Source organism: Papaver somniferum, chromosome 5, assembly GCF_003573695.1.
Source record: "Papaver somniferum cultivar HN1 chromosome 5, ASM357369v1, whole genome shotgun sequence".
In the NCBI taxonomy this organism is placed as follows: Eukaryota; Viridiplantae; Streptophyta; class Magnoliopsida; order Ranunculales; family Papaveraceae; genus Papaver; species Papaver somniferum.
This window is the reverse complement of record NC_039362.1, coordinates 72,479,844-72,502,653: the sequence shown is the minus strand read 5'-3', so window position 1 is coordinate 72,502,653 and position 22,810 is coordinate 72,479,844. Positions and strand designations below refer to the sequence as shown.

Sequence of the window (22,810 nt, the reverse complement as noted above, 5' to 3'; positions counted from 1 at the left end):
TATGTATGGTTCGACTTATTTTGATAAGAAAAAAGAACAATGGGAAACAATGAAAAGAATTAAGGAGAATATAACACAGCCTTGGCTAGTTATAGGAGACCTCAATACGCATCTTCATGATCTTTCTCAGTCTTCTAGTATGTCTGTTGAAGATAAGTATGTGCAAATGAAATAAATGAATGATGTTTAATGGATTTTGGTTATATAGGAAAGGATTACACTTGGTCTAGAAATAACATGGGAACTGGACCTAAAAATTCTAGAATAGATATGGCTTTAGGTAATCCCATTTGGTGTAACAATTTTCCTAATGCCAAGATACATCATCTAGTTCATGCTAGATCGGATCATTGTCTCATACTCTTACATACTGAGCAAGTTAGTAGAAAACTTTGGAGACCTTTTAAGTTCCATATTATGTGGATAAAACATAGTGCCTTTAATAACCAGCTAGCTATTGCTTGGAACTCTGATGTTAGTGGTTCTCCTGGTCATAAACTAAATAGTAAACATTCTGCCACTAGGAAAAGACTTTCTCAGTGGAATAAGATTGACTTTGGCAATATAGATAGGAACATCAGTAATCTTCAGAAACAACTCTTTGATACTCAAAATCAACCATATTCTACTTCTCAGCATGTTGAGCTCACTGAAATTAATAAGAAACTAGATCTTTGGTTTGATATTAAAACTGATTTCTACAAGCAAAAGTCTGGAGATAACTATATTTTTGAGGCGGATAATAACTCTATATATTTTCATACTCTTGCCAATAGGAGAATGGTTAGAAAGAATATAGACTGTTTGTTTGATAGTAATGATAACTGTTTGGATAATAGAGATGATATTGCTAGAACTCTTGTCTCCCATTTTTGCTCTGTCAGTTGCTCTTCTAATGTGCAAATTCCAGACCACATTTTTGATATTATTCCCACTATTATTAGTGAGAATGATATTGATACTTTTAATAGAATTCCTACTGATCATGAAATCTATGACACTGTTAAGACTATGTCAGCTTGGAGTTCTCCAGGCCCTGATGGATTTCAAGCAGGTTTCTACCAATCCAACTGGAATATTGTTGGTAAGGATGTCATTCATGTTGTGCAATCTTTCTTTTCCACGGGTAACATGCCATCTGAGTTTAATAAGACCTATCTTTCTTTAATACCAAAAACTGAATCTGCTAAGTATGCAGTTGACTTTAGACTTATAGGATTGGCTAACACTGTTTACAAAATCATTTCTAAAATCATTGCTAATAGAATAAAACCTCATCTGAAACATATTATTTCTCCCTTTCAAGCTGCTTTTGTTCCTGGTAGAATTATTCATGATAATATCATTATTCCTCATGAGATGATTCACATAATGAAGCATAATGAGGGTATTAGTGGTACTATGGACTTAAAATTAGATTTATCTAAGGCCTTTGACAGAATTGAGTGGCCTTTTCTTCTTGGTATGCTTAGAAAGATAGGTTTTCCTGATAAGTTTTGTAAACTGGTAGAGCAATGTATTAGCACAACAAAAATTTCCATCCTTCTTAATGGATCTCCCGCTGCATATTACTGTCCTTCTAGGGGTTTAAAGCAAGGGGATCATCTATCCCCTTACCTTTTCATTATTTCTATGGAGTTTCTCTCTAGATTGCTTATGAATGCTGCTACTAATCATGTGATTTCAGGGGTTAAAGCTGCTAGAAATGCACCAGGTATAACTCACCTTTTATTTGCAGATGATATTCTCATATTTGCTAAGGCAGATATGCATAATATAACAGGTATTTTGGATGTTCTTGCAAAATTTGGTATGTACTCTGGCCAAGTCCTTAATTTTTCTAAATTCATTGTCTATTTTAGCAAAAATATTAGCCTTGAAGCTAGAATTGTTCTTTCTAATGCTCTTAGTATGGAGGAGATGAAAGATACTGATAAGTACCTAGGAGTTACTTTACTTATAGGAAGAGATAATACTAAGGCCTTTAAACCCATTATTCAATCTTTTGGCTCTAGATACAAAAATGGAAAGGTAAAACAATGAACCACTCAGCTAGAACCACTATGGTTAAACATGTGCTTAACACTCTTCCTTCTCATCAAATGGGTAGTTTTAGAATTCCTAAAAAGATGATAACTCGGATTAATACTCTGCAAAGGCAGTTTTGGTGGGGTAAAGAAAAAGGACTTTATTTCATAGGTTGGAATAAGCTTATGATACCAAAAGGTCTAGGTTTTAGAAACTTAGAACATTTCAATACTGCCCTTCTTTCTAAAGTAGCATGGAGAGCCTGTAATGATGAAGAGTCTTTATGTTTTAAAGTTCTTAAGGCTAAATACTCTAAAGATGGTAGCTTTCTACATTTGGATAAATTAAAGGATGAATGTTCTTGGCTTTGGAGAGGTTTGTATTCTGGATTATAGATAATAAAACAACACACAATCTGGGTTGTAAGATGTGGTACTAAAATTAGCATTTGGCTAGACTGTTGGGTTATAGGATTAAATAGTCCACTTGTTCCTATTGTTGGTGCTTCTAGCTATAATAATTTTAACTTGGTCTGTGATCTCTTTTTACCTGGCACAAGAGAATGGGATATCAATATTCTTAATACTCTATTTTCCCAGGATTGTGTTGATCTTATTATTAACATGCAGATCCCCACTTCTGGTGAAGATTTCATTATATGAAAACCTGACAGAAAAGGAAAATTTTCTGTTAAACGTACCTATAACACTATTTGTGATGATGATGTTAACTCCATTGTCTCAATGGATAACACTCCTAAAGAGGTTTGGTCTCATTTATGGCATAGTAAAATTCCACATAGAGTTCAACTTTTTATATGGAAATGCATTAAGGACATAGTTCCTGTTAGAGCTAAAATTTATGTTTACAAGCCTGAGATACAAACTAGTTGCTCTCTTTGTGACTGTAGTATGGAATCCATGAGACACTTGTTCTTTGAATGTCCATTTGCTAGATCTGTTTGGCTAGGGATGAATATACAGATTGATATTATAGCAGCTAATTTTCATTCTGTTCAGGACTGGATTATCACTTGGTTCTCATCTGATGCTAATAATGATAATGTGTTATGCTTACATAATGCAAGTTATGTCTGCAGATTAATGTGCATAATGTGGTACATCTGGAAAGACAGATGTTCTCTAATTTTCCAAGGAGAAAAGCCTAATATCCAAAGCACAACTACTAGAATCAGAAATCTTATAACTCAGTGCGCTGATTATTCTGCTTCTTCTTCTAATACTCTTAATAGCTTAAAAATAAAATTTTGGGTTCCCCTTGAGAAAGAGTTTGTGAAGATTAATATAGATGGCTCTTACATTCCAGCTACTAGAAAAGGAAGCATTGGTCTAATAATTCGTAATTGTGCAAGTAACTGTATAGGTGCTCGAGGTATGACTTTTGATGTGGAAGTGGATGAGGACTATGGGGCTGAGCATTTTGAATGCAAAGCATTGGAGTTGGCTATAGACTGTATGGATGAGCTGCAGCGGGATAGAGTGATTTTTGAATTATACTGTGATAATGTGATAAGTTCTGTCAAGGAACAACAATCACAGGTTCATTGGTTCAATTCTAGTATTGTTGAGAGAATGAAACTTAAGTCTAGTAGAGTCACTAAACTTTGGTTCTTTAATGACGTTCATATGTTTGGAAATAATGTCGCTCACTCTTTAGCTCGCAAAGCAAGAGAGGATGAAGCAAATTTCTGTTTCTTGTCAAACTTCCTGTAATTCATTAACATTCTGGTGAAGAGCGATTTAAGCTGTTTTACAGCCAATTAATAAATTTTTTTCCTTAAAAACAAAACAAAAAAAAAAAACTGCTGTGTATCAATCGCTAAAGATCGTTAAAACCCTGCAATGTTCGTTTCAATTCACTTTCAGAACTTAAAAAGGTGGTAAAATGGCTTCAACGATCATCAATTCCTACGCTCTTCCCGCCAAAAAACTATCCATAAAAAAGAAACAAACCCCAAATACAAACCTCTCTCTATTACACCTCTGCACTCACCTAAATGAAGCCAAGCAGATCCATGCCCTCATGATCAAAACCTCTCAAATCTTTGACTCCTATTCGGCTGGCCGAATAGCCGAGTTCTACGCCATTTCAGACCATGGAAGCCTCAAATGCGCTGAAAAGGTTCTGAATTCAGTCCAAGAACCTTCCTCATTCTTATGGAACACTGTCATTAGAGGAAACATTATGAAACAAAACCCCCTCAATTCCATCCTTCTCTATGCTCATATGATCTCCAAATCAGTTGAACCAGATCATTTCACTTTCACATTTCTTCTGAAAGCTTGTACTGAATTACCGGCTCCGGATGTTGGAAAACAGCTGCACTGTCAAATAAGTAAGTTAGGACTTGAATTTAATCCATATGTTAGGAACAAGCTAATTCATCTTTATTCAATCTCTGGTTCGATTTCTGATGCGCGAAAGCTGTTTGATAAAAGTACGGACTTAGATATTGTCACTTGGAATAGCATGCTTGAAGCCTATGCTGATTGTAAAGATAGGGAGTCACTTCATAAACTCTTTCACGAAATGCCTTACAGAGATGTAGTTTCTTGGAACACAGTAATTGGGTTTTATGTACAAGTGGGAGAGTTCAAGGAGGCTGTCGAGATGTTTAGACAGATGCAAGAAAAGGGACAACTTGCAAACCGAGTTACTTTAATTAGTGTTTTATCTGCAGTTGCTCATCTGGGTTCTCTTGCTCAAGGAAGTTGGTTACATTCTTATATCGATAAGAATCATATCAACCTTGATGAGAATCTCGGTTCAGCACTCATCAACATGTATGCGAAATGTGGCTGCTTAGATGGTGCAATTCAAGCTTTTGAGAAGACGAGTAAGAAGAGCGTTGATACATGGAATTCGATGATATCTGGATTTGCGGCAAATGGACAAAGTTTAAAAGCTATTGGACTTTTTACAAAAATGGAGTCTTCGAGAGTTCAGCCCAATGCGATAACCTTCTCTTGTGTTTTAAATGCTTGCAGTCATGGAGGTTTGGTCGAAGAAGGTGTTAAGTATTTCAGAAAGATGAGTGAAATTTACAAGATTAAACCAGATATTGCACATTACGGATGCACGGTTGACCTATTTAGTCGTGCGGCATTGTTTGATAGAGCGGAGGATATCATTAGAACGATGCCAATGAAACCTGACAAGGTTATGTGGAAGGCATTACTGGGTGCTTGTAGAAATCATAGAAACTTTGAAGTAGGGGAAAGAGCTGGGCTTAAACTCGTTGAATTGGCACCAGATGATCATGCTAGTTATGTATTGCTGTCAAACATATATGCAATTGCTGAAAAGTGGGAAGGAGTTCACAGAGTGAGGAAAATGATGTGGGAAAGAGGAATAAAGAAAATACCTGGATGCAGCTCGATCGAATTGGATGGAGTTGTTCACGAGTTCATTGTTGGAGATATCACCCATTCAGGAAGGAAGGAGATTTATGAAATGTTAGATGAGATGGGGGAAAAACTAAAGCTTGCAGGCTATAAGCCGGATACAGAACAGGTTTTGTTGGATATTGAAGACGAAGAGGTGAAGAAGAATTCACTTAGTCACCACAGTGAAAAGTTGGCAATCGCGTTTGGTTTCATCAGTACCAGCCCTAAAACAACCATTAGAGTTGTGAAAAATCTACGGGTCTGTAGTGATTGTCATTCTGTGATGAAGCATCTTTCTAAGATATACGAACGTGATATAGTCATCAGAGATTCAAACCGGTTTCATCATTTTAGTGATGGGACTTGTTCTTGTATGGATTATTGGTAAAAAAAAGAAGAAAAAAAAGATTGTTTATTATGGATTATATCTCCACAAATGAACTATTGGGATTTGGGAGTCTTGGACCACATTTATACTTCTGCATGAATATATTCTTTTGCATGTTCTATGCCTAATGAGAGTTACCAACTCTTATATAAACTTTTCCTAGCAATGGAACCATTGTTGGTTTGGTGCAAAAGCCAGAAGACGGATCCACACTCTCCAATTTATAACACACTATTTGGTTGGCAAGATTATTGAATGATTGAAGTCGTTGAATATGCTATGAAAGAACGCTGGAATTACATTCACTTTTCAATATTTTCATGTATAATTTACAGTACCAAAACCATGCCAAGATCAATATATACAAATTAGAAAGTAAAATTGACAAAGTGGGCTCTTCCCTACTAGCTTTTACCTCCATCTTTCATCTTCTTGATAGAATCCAACAGAGATGATGTCTTTACCTGGGTATTCTGTGACTTTGCAAATGGATTTGTAGGTCGATGAGACTCAGATGGACTTATCTCTTCACCTTTGTTTCCCTTGCATGTGACTTCATTAGCAGAACCAAATAATCTAGGCTTCTCTGGAATGGTCATCAACTTTTTCGGGGGATTAGTTTCACCCTGAACCTTGACATCAGTTATCTTTATTTTCTCAACACTAGGACTTCCATTGGTTTCCATTCTCTCTTTTCCCACAGTAGACCTACTTGTTTCTGCTTTTTCTTGCTTGAAAAACTGAGGTGAAGGAAGCTTTGGTGTGGGCAACGCATTTTCAAATTCCATCCTTCTGTTATCAGCAACAGGCATGATATCGGGAGCTTTAAAATTAAAACCATCAAAGGATGGTTTTGTATATGGAGTTGTCCCAGTAGTTTCATTTTGCATTCTTTCCTGTAAGCAAACATATAGGTGTAACAGTGTAAGAATTTATTGGTGATTTGAGATATACACATTTTCATTTAAAAAAAAAAAAATTAAACATGTTGATGTTACCTCAAGGATGCAATTAAAGCGATCAGCCAACACAGGAAGCTTCAGGACAGTAGCAATCCTTATCGCACCTTGCACTGATTTATCCAAAGATAAAAGTTTCACAAGCTCCGCAGCTCTCTCAAACTTATCACCTGAAATAACCATCACAGTTCAGCATGGCCAGAAACGTAGATCCTTCAAAACAACTAATCGAAAATCTCAATCACTCACCATTACAGCATGCCGCAATAAGCTTCAAGATGCATCTGTCAAGAGATGTCTCAATATCGAAAGCTTTGTCTTCTAGTGACATGATATTTTGACGAGAAGTGGCCATTTCATCAATCTTTCTCTGAATCTGGAAGGTTTAAATGTCAGCAAGAGTTAGAAGTAGGCTCTAATCACTAATTAAAGTTTGTAAATCCACAGTCCACAATCTCTAAGAAAGTTTTAGTAGGAGAGAGAAGAGAGAGATGTCATGAGATAGCGTATATCATTGTGGTTCAACAAAGAATTAAAAAGGTAGTGAACACAAAATATTCATCATCAACATAGATATATTTCATGGTTACCCATTTAAAGACTGTTATTTATAAGGAGAAGAACCCGATAATGTACTATGCTTTTGCTTACTGTGTTTGAGGATGCTAACAAATAAAAGGATAATAACTCGGTTGCAAGAAAAATGAATATAACAAACCTGTGAGAGAGATAGGTTGCTCAACATAAATTCATTTTCAAGATCGTTAGCTCCCAGATCGGAAGACGCTAGAGGAAATGAAAGATTCAGCAGTGTAAGAAATGGCTTGGGTGTCACCTAAAAAGACCAAAAGAAAAAATATTTACATTTAGCACAATGCGAAAAGTAAGGCAATCAGAAGGGGGAAAAACAGGAGATGAACATTACCAGAGGATATGTCAGAGGATTTTTGCAGAGAATACAGAACAATTTGCTATCATTCAGCCCAACCACCCAGTAGTTATCCTCGGGCTTATCCTTGCTAGCGCTGTTATCAGATGTTTATTGGTGAGAAGAGATTGTCACTACAGGGATAAATATTATGAAAAACGTTTTTAAGCAGAAAATATTAGACCTGAAGAGAGGTAACCAACTTCCTCCGAATTGGCTAGTGAACACTCTCAATACACCCTACACGTTATGCTAAATGTCAGACCCACATGAAGAGAAACGAAAGATGAAGAATATCACACAAATAACAGAAAAGCATATCTTTGTTGACCTTAGAATCATAAGAACTGAGGTGGCCTTCTTCACTATAACCTAGCCATGTTAAACATGAACCAGGTGTTAATGGAAGACGACCTTTGATGGCTTGGGCTTCTTTCGCAAAGTTGAAGACTCTGAACTCCAACATCTGCAGAGAAATAACTAGTCAACTCTAATTTTCTATGGAAAATTATTTTTAAGAAATTGAAAAATGTTTTCAGTAAAAGTGCAGAAAAATATGTAAATAGCTAATTTAGATCTGAAGATTAAAAACATTATGCGCTTTTTCAGTGAAAGATAAATTGGTACCTGATCATTAGAGGGAAGACAAGAAGAATGAGTCACAACAGCCAGCTCATCCTTGAAGCCAGATGCCGTCACCACAGGCCCATCCAGAGAGACAACATGCTTCTGCATATATATACAAAGAAGATCATGGAGTTAACAGACACGGGGAACTGGATGACATAATGGTCTAGTGTTCTGTTTGGTCAACAACAGAACAGGAGAAATTTGTATTTATTGGTGTTCTCGCCCAAAATAAATGCACTATTGGATGAACAAAATGAGAACGGTTCTAAAATTCTACTAGTAGAAAGAACCAAGGCATCATTACACATATAGTATAATTATCATGTTGCATGTCAGTGGAATCACACAGATCCTTTAGATAAGCAAAAATCAGGGATCTATGAAGACCATCATTATCTCAACATCGAACTGGAGAGCATAGTATTAGTAGTTCATCTTTTTGTTTTGGCTTGGTAAATAGGTATGTGTACAAACAGCAACAACAGGAATTACAACCCCTAAAAGACCTAACACAAAGAATACTAAATTATGTTTTACTAGTTAGGAGTAGATGTATTAGTATTATGGTTGATATCATGAAGGCAATTATGAATCTCCGCATTGTGATTTCCAATAATCTTCAGCTCTTTTATAAAGTAATTAGAGAACTTGGAAAGCACTATTCTCAACATATAATTTCAACAACCATAGCTCATCATTTTTTCTGCGCTACTAATATGCATACACATCATTATAAGTTACTAACTGGATAACAAACAGAAAATGGAAACCTAAAAAAAAATGGAACGTTCGATCCAACTTGAGCACCAAACAGTCATACCAGAGATAACATCCCAAACAACACCTATTCGAAGCTTTTCATATTCTGATAATCAGGAATTTCGTGGTATCATGGCAATTTCCATATGATCGATATGTACAGAAATTAAAATTCTTAGAAGACCATAAGTTATCATGGCAATTTCCACATAATTCAGATCATGACATCTCATATTCGCTTTTCTATAAGATAATGTTAAATAATAACATTTATGTATTAGTTTGAAAGGCTTGAAAATCAAGACTAGAAGAATAAAGCTAGAAATATTGTGAGTAATGAACATATAAAACAAGATGTAGTACAGAAGACAGCCAGGGACATAATGAAAACAAGTAAAATGGAGAGAACTTTTAGTCTGTCGGGGGAATTTGATATTTGATGATGGATGCAACCAAAGAACTTGGAAGACCATTTGACATATAGATGGTCCCACAGTTATTTCCGATACATCACCTCATCATTTTGCTTGGCGAAACAAAAGAAGAGGCATTTCTTGAAAGCACTGTTTCTAGATATGGCACGCTTACAAAATTAACGAAAAAATAAAGCACCCCAGTCCTATAAGAATTCTAAGATATTCAGATATTACCAAGCAAAACAATCAAAGAACCTCAAAAACCGTTGACACATATGGTTCCACATGAAAACAGGGCATTTGCTTTTGCCACGAAAATAGTAAATTGTTACTTCTATGGCTAGGGATCTATACTAGTAATGACAATTCAAAGTGATGTGGTTAGAACATTAACGGGAAATGGTCGCACACTAACTTTGAAAAAGAGTGTTTGGCAAATCAGAATTACGAATGAAGCACTTTATACACCATAATGATGGTAATACGTTCGCCAATGTATCAATTTAGCACCTTGATACCAATTTCCCGATATTTCCTTGCAACCATACTTGAGGAAGCAAGGGGCTACCTGATGCACAGTAATTATGAAGATATAAAGTCAAACTCTAGTTCAAGGTCAGAGTCCTCCAAAATTAACTGAAGGGATAAGTATCCTACGGATTTGATTGCTCATGGAACATTAGCATGAGCCTACATTCCAAGGGAACTACATATTATTAAATACTAATACCTATTTTATGTGTTTGAATTATTATGAAGAGTTACTATTAATGCCTAGTTTGTCTGCATTTTGGATTTGAATTAATTTAAAACCAAAGTCAAGTGGTTAGAGCATTAACGAAAAATGGTTGCACACCAACTTAAATAAGCTTTGTCGACAGTGTTTTGGCAAATCAGGATTATATATGAAAGCTTTATACATCATAATAATGGTAATATGTTTGCCAATGTATCAATTTAGCACCTTGATACCAATTTCCCGATATTTCCTTGCAACCATACTTGAGGAAGCAAGGGGCTACCTGATGCACAGTAATTATGAAGATATAAAGTCAAACTCTAGTTCAAGGTCAGAGTCCTCCAAAATTAACTGAAGGGATACGTATCCTACGGATTTGATTGCTCATGGAACATTAGCATGAGCCTACATTCCAAGGGAACTACATATTATTAAATACTAATACCTATTTTATGTGTTTGAATTACTATGAAGAGTTACTATTAATGCCTAGTTTGTCTGCATTTTGGATTTGAATTAATTTAAAACCAAAGTCAAGTGGTTAGAGCATTAACGAAAAATGGTTGCACACCAACTTAAATAAGCTTTGTCGATAGTGTTTTGGCAAATCAGGATTATATATGAAAGCTTTATACATCATAATAATGGTAATATGTTTGCCAATGTATCAATTTAGCACCTTGATACCAATTTCCCGATATTTCCTTGCAACCATACTAGAGGAAGCAAGGGGCTACCTGATGCACAGTAATTATGAAGATATAAAGTCAAACTCTAGTTCAAGGTCAGAGTCCTCCAAAATTAACTGAAGGGATACGTATCCTACGGATTTGATTGCTCATGGAACATTAGCATGAGCCTACATTCCAAGGGAACTACATATTATTAAATACTAATACCTATTTTATGTGTTTGAATTACTATGAAGAGCTACTATTAATGCCTAGTTTGTCTGCATTTTGGATTTGAATTAATTTAAAACCAAAGTCAAGTGGTTAGAGCATTAACGAAAAATGGTTGCACACCAACTTAAATAAGCTTTGTCGATAGTGTTTTGGCAAATCAGAATTATATATGAAAGCTTTATACATCATAATAATGGTAATATGTTTGCCAATGTATCAATTTAGCACCTTGATACCAATTTCCCGATATTTCCTTGCAACCATACTTGAGGAAGCAAGGGGCTATCTGATGCACAACAACTAAACGAATGAAGGTATAAAGACTCCATCCAGTTCAATCAATCTCCTCCAGAATTAACTGAAGGGAAATCAATTATATCCTAGGGATTTGATTGGTCATTTAACATGTACGTTCCAAGGAAAACTACTTACTATTAACTAATATATATGCATTTGGAATATTAGATAAGAGTTCCAAAAGTGGGAAATAAACCTAGCGGTCTAAGGTTGGTTTCTAACACTTTTAGTGATTCATAATAGTTTTCACCTAAGATTCATCCACATCCAGAAAAATATCAATGCGCAAACCAATCTGAAATCAGCAGCTATGCAACATTATCCAACTGTCAGTCACAAACCTGCAGTCCACCTTCAGTGAATATGCGTAGATAATTTAAACTGGTAACAGCAGCAACCCAACCAGTACCAAGAGCCACAGCCTTAACTTCTTCTCCCTCAAAACGCATTGACCACTGCACAAAGTAACAAACAATTAGCAAGTATTAAAGCTCCAGCATTACTCATCCAATACAAGCATGGACATGCAGAGTAAAATTCAATGTAGACGTCTCAACCTCGCTGTTGTTAGCCCAGCTACTGAATGGGCGATACATAAGAGTACTCATATTATTCTCGCCCTTGCATGGATTTGCAAATACACTTCCATTCTCATTAAGTGAAGCCATCGTAAAACCAAAATGATCAGTCATTGAGGGTACTCGAAGGCCTTTATCAGTGTCATGGAAGTCAACCTGCAACACATGTATGGACAACAAATAAGAAACCACATAAGGAAAGCACTTGTTTATATTCCTATAGATTGTCATCAGTTGCGGAGTAACAGAAAAGACAAACTGGTATAACTAACAATGCAAAATTGATAAATTTCGTAGGTACTTAAATGCCCGAATTATCAGAAACCAATGAAATTGACTACCCGGACACCACATTTATCAAAAGACAAATAAAATATATGATGAAACAAAAATCATTTTAGTACAAGAACAGTCATTTAAGTTGACTCAACAGCAAAAGGAACTAATACCTCTATGTGGGAATATTCATCAGTCTCCACCGTAGTAATGACTCCAAGCATGTTGTAACAAAGGAAACGTCGTTTCCCACTCTGAAACGGTGTACAGCCTGGCTGAAAAGCATCCTGCATTTTTGGTCTTCCAAGCTTCATTCCGCTACCAAATTCCTCATATACGTCATCTTTAGGTTTCTTGTGAATATGAGAAGCTTTTTTGAGAGGTTCAGCCTTGGTAGGAATGCCTACTGCACCATCATCATCTTCATCTAACATATCAAATTCAGTCTGTTTCCTAAGTCTTTTTTTCTGAGGTGGCTCAGGCTCGCCAAAGCTACTTTCACCAACATTACTCAAACTACCAGAACCACTAGGTTCTTGAGTATCTTCATCAAATAAATCCAACCCATTACTTCTTGGTTTTGGAGCACCTTCTAGAGGAGAATTCATATGTGAAGGAACAACGGAATCCCACACCCCATACTTCCCCATAACATCGATTACAGCTAAAGCATTCCCAGTTGGCTTCCAAGCCATAGAACAGATTATGTCTTCAAACTTTTGGCGATTTATATCCTGCTTCTTGACAACATCCCACACCAAAATCTGCTTATCTAAGCTAGATGTAGCCATGTATTTTCCATTAGGTGACCAAGACATGAAACAAACAGATTCTGAATGGTCACCTTTGAGTGAACCAACTTTCTCTGCTGTATCTTTATCATACATGACAACATCGTTTTTCAAACCCGGGACAGCTAAGACATCCCCAGATGGACTCCAGCACAATACATTCGGGACAGACGTGTCTGTGCCATAGTGAGGAGCAACCCTTTCAAGAATATTTATTGGTGTCCTAGTGGACAGTTCCCAAAATATCACAGTACCAATTGAATCTACAGATGCCAAGTACTCACCAGTTGGATCAAAAGCTAATCCAGTTACAGGTCCTTTGTGTTCTTTCAGAACCCTATCAATTGTGTTATCAATTGTGTTTATCAATTTAATACCCTCGTCATCACCGGCAGCAGCCAACAAACTACCTGACTTACTAAAAGCAAGACAACGTATCGGCAACGTGAACCTGGTTATATTGGTTTGAAATTTTCCACCTGAGCAAAACAATCAAGGATCTATTATTTGCTAAATTCATGAAACCCTAATGTCATAACAGGTATAAGAGATGTCGATATAATACTCAATCAAAGATCTATCAACCAAATTGACAACATTGAAAATGAAATCTGAAATTAGTTATAAAGAAAATATAAACGGAGAAAACCAAACTAAAATATACCTGGAAAATTATAGAGTGAGACAGAACGATCGAGTGAACCAGAAGCAAGACATGAAGAATTAGGATTAAGTGCTAAAGCTGTAACACCTTCCTTATGATGAGAGACAAGTTTTGGAGGTTTTGCAGGTAAAAGTGCATCATGTATAGAGATTTTAGTATCAGAAGTGGAAGAAGTAACGAGATGTTGAGATTCAAGATCCCAGATAATAGAACAACTGGATTTAGATCCATTACTCTGATGTGCTTCTTTAAGCTTTACAGATCGAGCTTTCATGGCAGCTCTGGTTTAATTTTTTTTTTTCTTTTTTTTCGCTGTTTAGAAATGAAATGATTGCGAGGACAAATCACTAGTGGTATCTCGGAATGTTAGGGTTTAGTTTAAGGCGGGAATGTGCTTTGGTTTCCGCGGGAGTTTTTGAGCTTTTTTTCGGAACCGTAAGAAAAGTAGCGTTTAGTTTAGCCCAAGATAGATCTAGTTCAGCCCAAAAAATTATTAGGGCTGAGCATGACATAGCCCAGAGGCTCCAGACTACCCACCACCAAAAAGTCCAAAATGGACCGATCCAACTTGTTAGAATGTGATTCAGTTGCTCTTCCTTAAAAATTGAAAATGGAGAACCACATGGAACAACTGATTGCCCTTTCTAAGTTTTTCCTTGAACTCTCGAGTCATTGTGATGACAAATAGATAATCAAGATTTCAAGAGACAAATTAACTACTAGTACAAGTTATTGGGCTAAAAATGTAACTACAGTACCACCAATACGGCTGCCATTATAGAATCATTACTATGCATAATATGAGTGCGTGTTCAGACTCTATATACCATCTTGTAAGACTCGGAAAATATGAACATTCATCTCGAATTTTTTCCTATCAACTAGTTCAAAGACACAGACATCGCTCTCCTTCAAATGATTATCTGAAACGAATTTATACCAGCCCCGAGATAGCCCTCTATTATTCCGTGTTCGAGAAACATATCCGACTTCCCAGGTTCTCCCATCTGAAACCCTAAGAATGACCACCTTTTGTGTTACATCTGTCAAATGTGAGGATGCAAAAAACATAGGTACCTTCTGCATTGGAAAGAAATTAAGATGTGCCATCAGCAATTCACAAATATTTGTCAACCAAGATGAATTAATAGTTGGGAGTCTTGGGACTAGTCCCTCAATACATGATTTGCGAAGTGAAAGATCATTTCATTTGTCTATATCCTTGCCTCGAAACTACCAAGATCTTGAATCAAAGGGCCAGTACCTAAGGGTGGCTTAAAATTAACTTAATTACTGTGAGACATGATTAAGAATTTACAGTTTCATTTTGCAAAGCTTACCACGTATCCTCCTCTTATATATGAGGGTTGCATCACAACTTTGAAGTTTGGGTTCTCAGACACGAACTCTTCAGTTGCTGCAAGTGTTGCCCGGAATGCCTTAGTATAGTGACTCATTTTAGGATTAAGCTTCCTGGAAAACGTATATTGTTGTTGTGATTTTTGGGGAAATTTGTGTGTAGCTACATTTACAATCAAATAAACATTAAGACGACAAAATCCATGTATTAAGGCAAGAAAACCATAATTTAATGAGGAGATACTTACCAGGTTTGACTTTCTGATTAAGACGGTCTGCACTTGACATGAAACGATCATCGTTGCTTTGGGTATTGCCAGAACGTATCGAAGTTACTTCAACTTTGCCGGAATGAACTGGAATCACTTCAACTTCGTCCCAAGTTGAGATCATTTCAACTTCATGACTTGGATTGTCGACATGAGATGGGTATTCTACCTCTGTAGCATCCATGCCAAATATGTGAGCTTTAAATTTCGAATTCCCATCATATCTGAAAACTATAACATGTCCAACACAAATAGAGTAAAACTCCATAAATTCTTTCCAACCATTCTCGAATGATATAACACCTTCAGATTTCCTCAATCCTATGTGTCAGATACCATTGGGAACCTTAATAATTGCATGGTCAGACAGTACCTCCTCGAACCTCATGGTAAAACTTTTTGGAAGTTCCTGTCATGTACAAACTGATTTTAGCTTCAAGAGTCAAGACAGGAACAAAATAGTCAAACAAACAAGAAATAATTTTTTTTACTAGCTTTTCCACGGATCTAAACACCATTCGATGATTTTATCTACTGCCAACATACTGAGCTTAGTGAGTTAGTGTGCAACTGCGCATGTCTAATGAAAAATCATACTAGTAATAGTATAATGTGGCGCGAATTTTTTGTGACGAAAAAATTGACAAAAAGAAAATGAATTGATCCTAACCCTTACCAGCGTTTTATCTTTGATGATTGATGAATGGAATATCTTGAGAAAATGCATTGTTGATGATGATTAATTATTTTTCCTTCTCAAAAATCTCTTAAAACCTCGTTATTATGCTGCGGCTCGCTCCACTTTATAAAAACAAAGCAAAATAAGCAAACCAAAAATGCATATATCTCTGTCATTCTGTTTGTTTTTTTTTCTTTTCCGTCCGAAATAAGAAAACCAAATGCATATATGTTGTTGAAGTGACACGTGCCGTACATGCTGCATGCTGCCGTCGTCATTATTCAGAAATCAGAGCAGAGGGCCGGGAATGCTTAACTTGATTCCGTACGCTATAGTCTAATCAACTCCAATTTCCAAAGTTCATCGCAAGAAAACTGTTGCTAGCGGGAAACTATAACAATTCTACGGTTCCAGGTTTTGTTGGTTTTTTAAAAACAAAGACTTTGGGCCAATCAAGGAAAACTCTAAAATTGGGACAACTAACATAGCGCAGATTTAGGACAATCAATCCAAATCATTGATCATTCTCATCTCCACTTCACTACCAATCTAAGTGATAGAGTCATTTCCCTCTCCATCATCCAGATTGTGCCACGTATTATCCAAAATCTAGACTAGTTCATGTTGTCCCGTCCGTAGCAAGGTCCGCCAATTAAACTCATCCCATAACTTTTTTTTTCTCTGGGGGTCTGCGACTCTATCGGTGTGGAAGCCATCATTTTCTCCAAGTCCTTTTAACGAAATTAAAAGAACAAAATACCATAAAGAATGTTTGTTATTATTATACCAATTCAGATTTTATTATTAGATAAAGAGTATTATTACCAGAAATTAGTTGGAAGCCTGGCAACAAGTTCAGCTCCAACAACATACTATTACATTAGTTGAATAGGTTGTCGTGTTAGCCTACCAACGAATCTCATGAGAAACCAGCCAAGGGAGCCGAAGCGGATTGGGGGCTGGTTATGTTGCAAGGGGATAAGCTAATTCTACCTTCCATGCTAAATTCTGTACTATTGCGCCATCGGGGACTCGAACCTGGGACCTCCTGGAGCGCATTAAACCTTTGAGAAATTGGGATGACCAGCTAAGCTAGCTACCCGTTATTTATATTTTTATTATTCCTTTTTGCAGGAAAAAAGGTTTCGAAGAGCCCGTAAACAAACTTTATTAAACTACCTTGTTGAAACAGAGGTTGTTGGGATATATGTTTTAAAATAATTCTTTTGTACATTTATATCAACAATTCGAGCTTGGCCCAGTGGTTAAGTATTTTGGGCCCAGAGGGTTAGGTCTCAGGATCGAATCCCTCACCCTACTTATATATATATATATATATATATATTATATTAGTCCGGGAGCGGAGTCTTGGGAGGTCTCTTGAATTTGGAAAGTATTTTTTGCTGTTTTTATTTGCCCGTTTTTTTGACTGTTTCGAATAGAATTTTAACTGCAGCAATTAATCCAATTTATTCTCCATTAATTTGCATTGACTGCCTGGTTATAAAAATAGTTTTGAGAACAGAAAGAAAATATAAGTTTTACACGATTGTTTTCTAAGAATCAAGAGACCAAAAATACTGAGCAAGAATAGAGAGAGTAGAAGTGATCGATTTCTCATTGTGTGCATGAGAGATCGAAAGAGAGTTTTTCTCGGCTGTTTTATCCTGGGGGCGTTGTGACGGAGAAAGAACTGCTTGCACAAAATTCAAGAAAGAGCCACGAAACGTCTTAAAGAGAGCGACCTGGTCGTGACTCAGCCGTCACTTTGTTTTGTGTTCTAATCTTTGTTTTGCAGGTGTGAAATCAGCAATTGTTCCAACAATTTTAGGACGGATCCTGCTGCCATGGAATATGAAAAGAAAACCGTTGCTGATATCAACAAGCCGTTCAAGTTTGAAGGACTTCATTTCAGAAGATGGAGGCTAAAGTTGTTTTTCTACCTCAAACTGATGAAGTTGCACATGATGGTGACCTCCATCAAACCAGTTAATCCACAAGATGAAGAAGTTGCGAAGAAAACAACTCCAGCCGCAACAAGTGCAACTCCTCAACCAACCGAAGAACCTGTTGTGACCCAAACTGCTGAAGAAAAACAAAAATCCTATGACAAATGGATTGATAATGATTTTTAACTATATCTTGAATGCTTTGTCTGACGATCTATTTGAATACTACTCCACATTTGATACTGCTAAAGATGTGTGGGATGCCTTATAGAAAAAATACGACACCGAAGAAGTCGGATCGAAGAAATATGTTGTAAGCCGCTACCTGAGATATCAAATGGTGGATGAAAAATCATTCATTGCTCAGGCTCATGAACTTCAGAAAATAGCTCATGAAATTATGACTGAAGGTATGAAAACTGATGAACAATTTCAAGTATTTGTACTGATTGATTAATTACCCCCATCTTGGAAAGATTTTCGTAATGCTTTGCGTCATAAAACTAAGGAATTTTCTCTTGAAAGTTTGATTGTTAAGCTCAAGGTTGAAGAGGAAGCACGGAAACAATACCGAAAGGAAGAGATTCTTATCGTTTCCAACAATAAGAATCAGACTCAACCGAGTTTGAAACCTAAGAAAAAAACGATGAAACCTGGCCAGAACCAAAGGAAAGGAAAACCTAATCAAAACAAGAACCCACACCCATCAAGGAAATTTCAGAATTCTGATTATGAGTTCCTTTTTTATGTCTACGGTAAACCAAACCACATGGCTAGGGATTGCAGGAATAACAATGGAAAGAATAACGCTCAAGCTAATGCTGCTGAAAGCGTTATAATTGCCATGGTTTCTGATCCAGAGATTCACATGGTTGGTGGAACCGATGGGTGGTGGATAGACAGTGGTGCTTCGCGCCATTGTTGTTTTGATAGGTCCCTATTTAAGAGCTATGCAAAAATAAAGGATAAGAAAGTGATGTTGGGAGACTCCCATACCACTATTGTGAAAGGTTCTGGTATGGTAGAACTGAAGTTTACTTTTAGGAAGACAATTATGCTGAAAGATGTCCTCCATACTCCAGAAATGAGAAAGAATCTTGTTTCCGGCTATCTTCTCAACAAGGCTGGGTTGTATCAAACTATTGGATCTGATGTTTACACAATTACTAAAAACAGAGTGTTTGTAGGAAAAGGTTATGCTGCTGATGGAATGTTTAAGCTTAATGTTGAAATGAATAAAATTGCATCTTCTTCTTATATGGTGTGTACTTTTAATGTTTGGCATGCTAGACTTTGTCATGTGAACAGTAGATCAGTAGATACCATGAGCAAGCAAGGTCTTATTCCAAAAATATCCATGCATGATTTTGAAAAGTGTGAATCTTGTAGTCAAGCAAAAATAACCAAGAGTTCCCATAAATCTGTTGTTAGAGAATCCGAGCCTTTAGATTTAGTGCATTCTGATTTTTGTGAATATGAAGGCATACTAACTAGAAATGGAAAAAGATATGTCATGACTTTTATTGATGATTATTCTAATTATACCTATGTTTACTTGCTAAGTCATAAGAATGAAGCTATTGAAAAATTTAAGGTTTTTATTGCTGAAGTTGAAAATCAATTTGGTAGGACAATTAAGAGATTTCGTAGTGATAGAGGAACTGAATATGATTCTAAACCATTCATTGAAATATATGAATATTCTGGAATTATACATGAAAAAACTGCTCCTTATAACCCTGAAATGAATGGAAAAACTGAAAGAAAGAATCGTACTTTTACTACTCTTGTGACTGCATGTTTACTGAGTTCTGGTGCTGCCCCTCATTGGTGGGGAGAAATTTTGTTGACTGTTTGTTATGTTTTGAATCGTGTTACAAATTCAAAAACTAAAATTCACCGTATGAACTTTGGAAAAACAGAAAACCAAATGTATCTTATTTTAAAGTATGGGGTTGTTTGGCTTATGTTCGTATTCCTGATCCTAAAAGATCAAAGCTAGCTAGTAAAGCTTATGAATGTGTTTTTGTTGGGTATGCTCAAAACAGTAAAGCTTATAGATTTTTTGATCTGAATAGTAAAATTATTATTGAATCTATTGATGCTGATTTCTTTGAAGATAGATTTCCTTTTAAATCTAGAAATAGTGGGGGTTCTCTACCTAGTATAAGTTCTGAACTTAGAATAGAAGAACCTAGAACTGCAAAAACTAGAGAAGCTGAAATTGAACCTAGGCGTAGCAAAAGGGCTAGGATTGCGACAGACTACGGTTCTGACTTTGAAGTCTATACCCTAGAGGAAGACCCTTCTAGTCTTCTAGAGGCACTTAACTCTCCTGAATCCGGTTTTTGGCAAGAAGCCATAGATAATGAAATGGACTCCCATAATCTAAATGGAACTTGGCACCTAACAGATTTACCCCCTGGTTGCAAAAAAATAGGTTGTAAATGGGTACTTAAAAGGAAGTTGAACCCTGATGGTTCAGTAGACAAACACAAAGCTAGGTTGGTACCTAAAGGATTTAGACAAAGAGAAGATGTAGATTTCTTTGATACTTATTCTCCTGTTACAAGATTGACTTATATTCGTGTTTTGATTGTTGTTGCTGCTGTGAATAATCTTGTTGTTCATCAAATGGATGTTTAAACAGCTTTTTTGAATGGTGAATTAGAAGAAGAAATTTACATGGAACAACCTGAAGGTTTCGTTGTTCTTGGTCAAGAACATAAAGTGTGTAAGTTAGATAAGTCACTGTATGGTCTGAAACAAGCTACTAAGTAATGGCATGAAAAATTTGATAACTTGATGATTTCACATGGTTTCAGAATTAATGAAAGTGACAAATGCGTATAATATAAGTTTGAAAACAATGCATGCATCATGATTTGTTTGTATGTGGATGATTTGCTGATTTTTGGTTCAAACTTGTCTGTGGTTGAAGAAACTAAGAATATGCTTAAGTCTAATTTTGAAATGAAAGATTTGGGTGAAGCTAGTGTAATTCTGGGAATTAAGATTACTAGAACTAATGATGGCATTTCTTTGGATCAGTCTCATTATATTGAAAAGATTTTAAAGAAGTACAACTATTTTGATTGTAAACCTGTGAGTACTCCTTTTGATGCTAGTGTTAAACTGTTTAAGAATACTGGTGATAGCGTTAACAATCTGAATATGCTAGTATAACTGGTAGTCTTCGTTATGCAACTGATTGTACCAGACCATACATTGCGTATGCAGTGGGGGTTTTATGCAGGTTTACCAGTTGTCCTGGTTTGGAACACTGGAATGCAGTTGAGAGGGTTATGCGGTACCTTAAAAAGATCGTTAACCTAGGATTACACTATAAGAGGTTTCCTGCAGTCCTTGAAGGATACTGCGATGCTGATTGGAACTCTCTTTCAGATGACTCCAAAGCCACTGGTGGATATTTATTTAATATTGCTGGTGGCGCTGTGTCTTGGAAGTCAAAGAAACAGACAATTCTGGCTCAATCTACGATGGAGTCTGAATTGATAGCACTAGAAGCAGCTAGTGAAGAAGCAGGATGGTTGAGAAACTTACTTTCTCAAATTCCTGTATGGGATAGACCGATACCAGCTATTATGATCCATTGTGATAGTACCGCGGCTATTGCAAAAGTACATAACTGTTTTTATAATGGTAAGAATCGACAAATGCGTCGAAAGCACAGCACAGTCAGAGAGTTTCTTACAACTAGTGATGTACGTGTGGATCATGTTAGGTCGGAAGAGAACTTAGCTGATTCTTAGACGAAAGGATTAGCTAGAGAAAAGGTATTATATACCTCTAAAGGCATGGGACTTTTTCCCACTAGAAGTTGAGTCATTTTGTGATGGATACCCACCTAGAAATAGGTTCAAATGGAATAACGATTCACAAATGATATGGAGATAGAATCATGCACCTTTCCCATGGCATGATATCCTGAAGCGAGTTAAGGTTAAGTTTTTTAACTCTTAATGAAGTTTATAGCTCTGTATAGAGTGGGGTACCAAGCTACAGGAGTACCTTTGATAGACTCACCTATGTGAATGAGAAAGTGTGGCCGCTTTCTATGAGAACATGGGCAGTTCTCTAAAACATTCATTGAAACGCGATAAGCACATGGCCGTAATGTGCTGGCATTTAAGACTTTATTCTCAGTGTAGTTGTGTGTGTGTTAAGTAATCTGTTCTCTCCATAGAGTTCAAAGACTTGTGTTCACTCTGTGTCAGAGTTTAGAGAATTTAATACTATGTAAAGGTTCAAAATCGAAAGATACCTTTGCTTATGCACATAACTATACGGATCTTGCTCAATGATTTTAAAAAATATAAGTGGAGGATTGTTGGGATATATGTTTTAAAATAATTATTTTGTACATTTATATCAACAATTCGAGCTTGGCCCAGTGGTTAAGTATTTTGGGCCCGGAGGGTTAGGTCTCAGGATCGAATCCCTCACCCTACTTATTGTATATATATTTATATATATTATATTAGTCCGGGAGCGGGGCCTTGGGGGTCTTGGGAGGTCTCTTGAATTTGGAAAGTATTTTTTGCTGTTTTTAAAAGATTTTTTCAAACCGTTTTTACTGCACTTAATTATGTTTTAATTACGCGAATTATGGCATGATTTATTTGCCCGTTTTTTTACTGTCTCGAATGGAATTTTAACTGCAGCAATTAATCCAATTTATTCTCCATTAATTTGCATTGACTGCCTGGTTATAAAAACAGTCTTGAGAACAGAAAGAAAATATAAGTTTTACACGATTGTTTTCTAA

At 36.3% G+C, this 22,810-nt stretch overlaps 3 protein-coding genes and 1 non-coding gene across 4 annotated transcripts in view; 1 reads left to right on the top strand and 3 right to left on the bottom strand.

Annotated features, from left to right (window-relative positions):
• Nucleotides 1–3,664: 3,664 nt before the first annotated feature.
• Nucleotides 3,665–6,016, top strand: LOC113281892 (pentatricopeptide repeat-containing protein At5g48910-like). Its single transcript, XM_026530795.1, has one exon. It carries the CDS (start codon nt 3,934–3,936, stop codon nt 5,821–5,823), a length of 1,890 nt encoding a protein of 629 aa, XP_026386580.1. The 5' UTR covers nt 3,665–3,933; the 3' UTR covers nt 5,824–6,016.
• A 58-nt stretch (nt 6,017–6,074) lies between these two features.
• LOC113281891 (WD repeat and HMG-box DNA-binding protein 1-like) lies at nt 6,075–14,118 on the bottom strand. The gene is made up of 12 exons (XM_026530794.1): nt 13,766–14,118; nt 12,484–13,580; nt 12,014–12,190; nt 11,798–11,911; nt 8,338–8,439; nt 8,042–8,176; nt 7,895–7,950; nt 7,708–7,807; nt 7,501–7,617; nt 7,032–7,158; nt 6,822–6,952; nt 6,075–6,719 (listed from the first exon to the last, which is right to left on the bottom strand). The coding sequence occupies exons 1-12, from the start codon at nt 14,037–14,039 to the stop codon at nt 6,228–6,230; spliced, it is 2,922 nt and encodes a 973-aa protein (XP_026386579.1). The 5' UTR covers nt 14,040–14,118; the 3' UTR covers nt 6,075–6,227.
• LOC113284936 lies at nt 9,547–9,627 on the bottom strand. Its single transcript, XR_003328459.1, has one exon. It is a non-coding gene; the product is annotated as a small nucleolar RNA R160 (small nucleolar RNA).
• Nucleotides 14,119–14,584: 466 nt separating the features above from the next.
• Nucleotides 14,585–22,810, bottom strand: part of LOC113279175 (B3 domain-containing transcription factor VRN1-like) — a 55,537-nt gene continuing 47,311 nt past the window's right edge. The window contains exons 2-5 of the mRNA XM_026527879.1: nt 15,730–15,802; nt 15,373–15,624; nt 15,106–15,287; nt 14,585–14,845 (exon numbers count right to left, since the gene is read on the bottom strand). Of these exons, the coding sequence (XP_026383664.1) occupies nt 14,585–14,845; nt 15,106–15,287; nt 15,373–15,624; nt 15,730–15,802 (768 nt within the window). The remainder of the gene's footprint in view (nt 14,846–15,105; nt 15,288–15,372; nt 15,625–15,729; nt 15,803–22,810) is intronic.

What these genes read in the sequence shown, in the direction of transcription:
- LOC113281892 (XM_026530795.1), top strand. Translation starts at nt 3,934, where the DNA reads ATGGCTTCAACGATCATCAATTCCTACGCTCTTCCCGCCAAAAAACTA.
- LOC113281891 (XM_026530794.1), bottom strand. Translation starts at nt 14,039, where the DNA reads ATGAAAGCTCGATCTGTAAAGCTTAAAGAAGCACATCAGAGTAATGGA. An exon ending in GCTGGGCTAACAACAGCGAG is followed by an intron (nt 11,912 to 12,013) that starts GTTGAGACGTCT and finishes TACTTTGTGCAG; the next exon opens with TGGTCAATGCGTTTTGAGGG. An exon ending in TCACTGAAGGTGGACTGCAG is followed by an intron (nt 8,440 to 11,797) that starts GTTTGTGACTGA and finishes ATATATATGCAG; the next exon opens with AAGCATGTTGTCTCTCTGGA.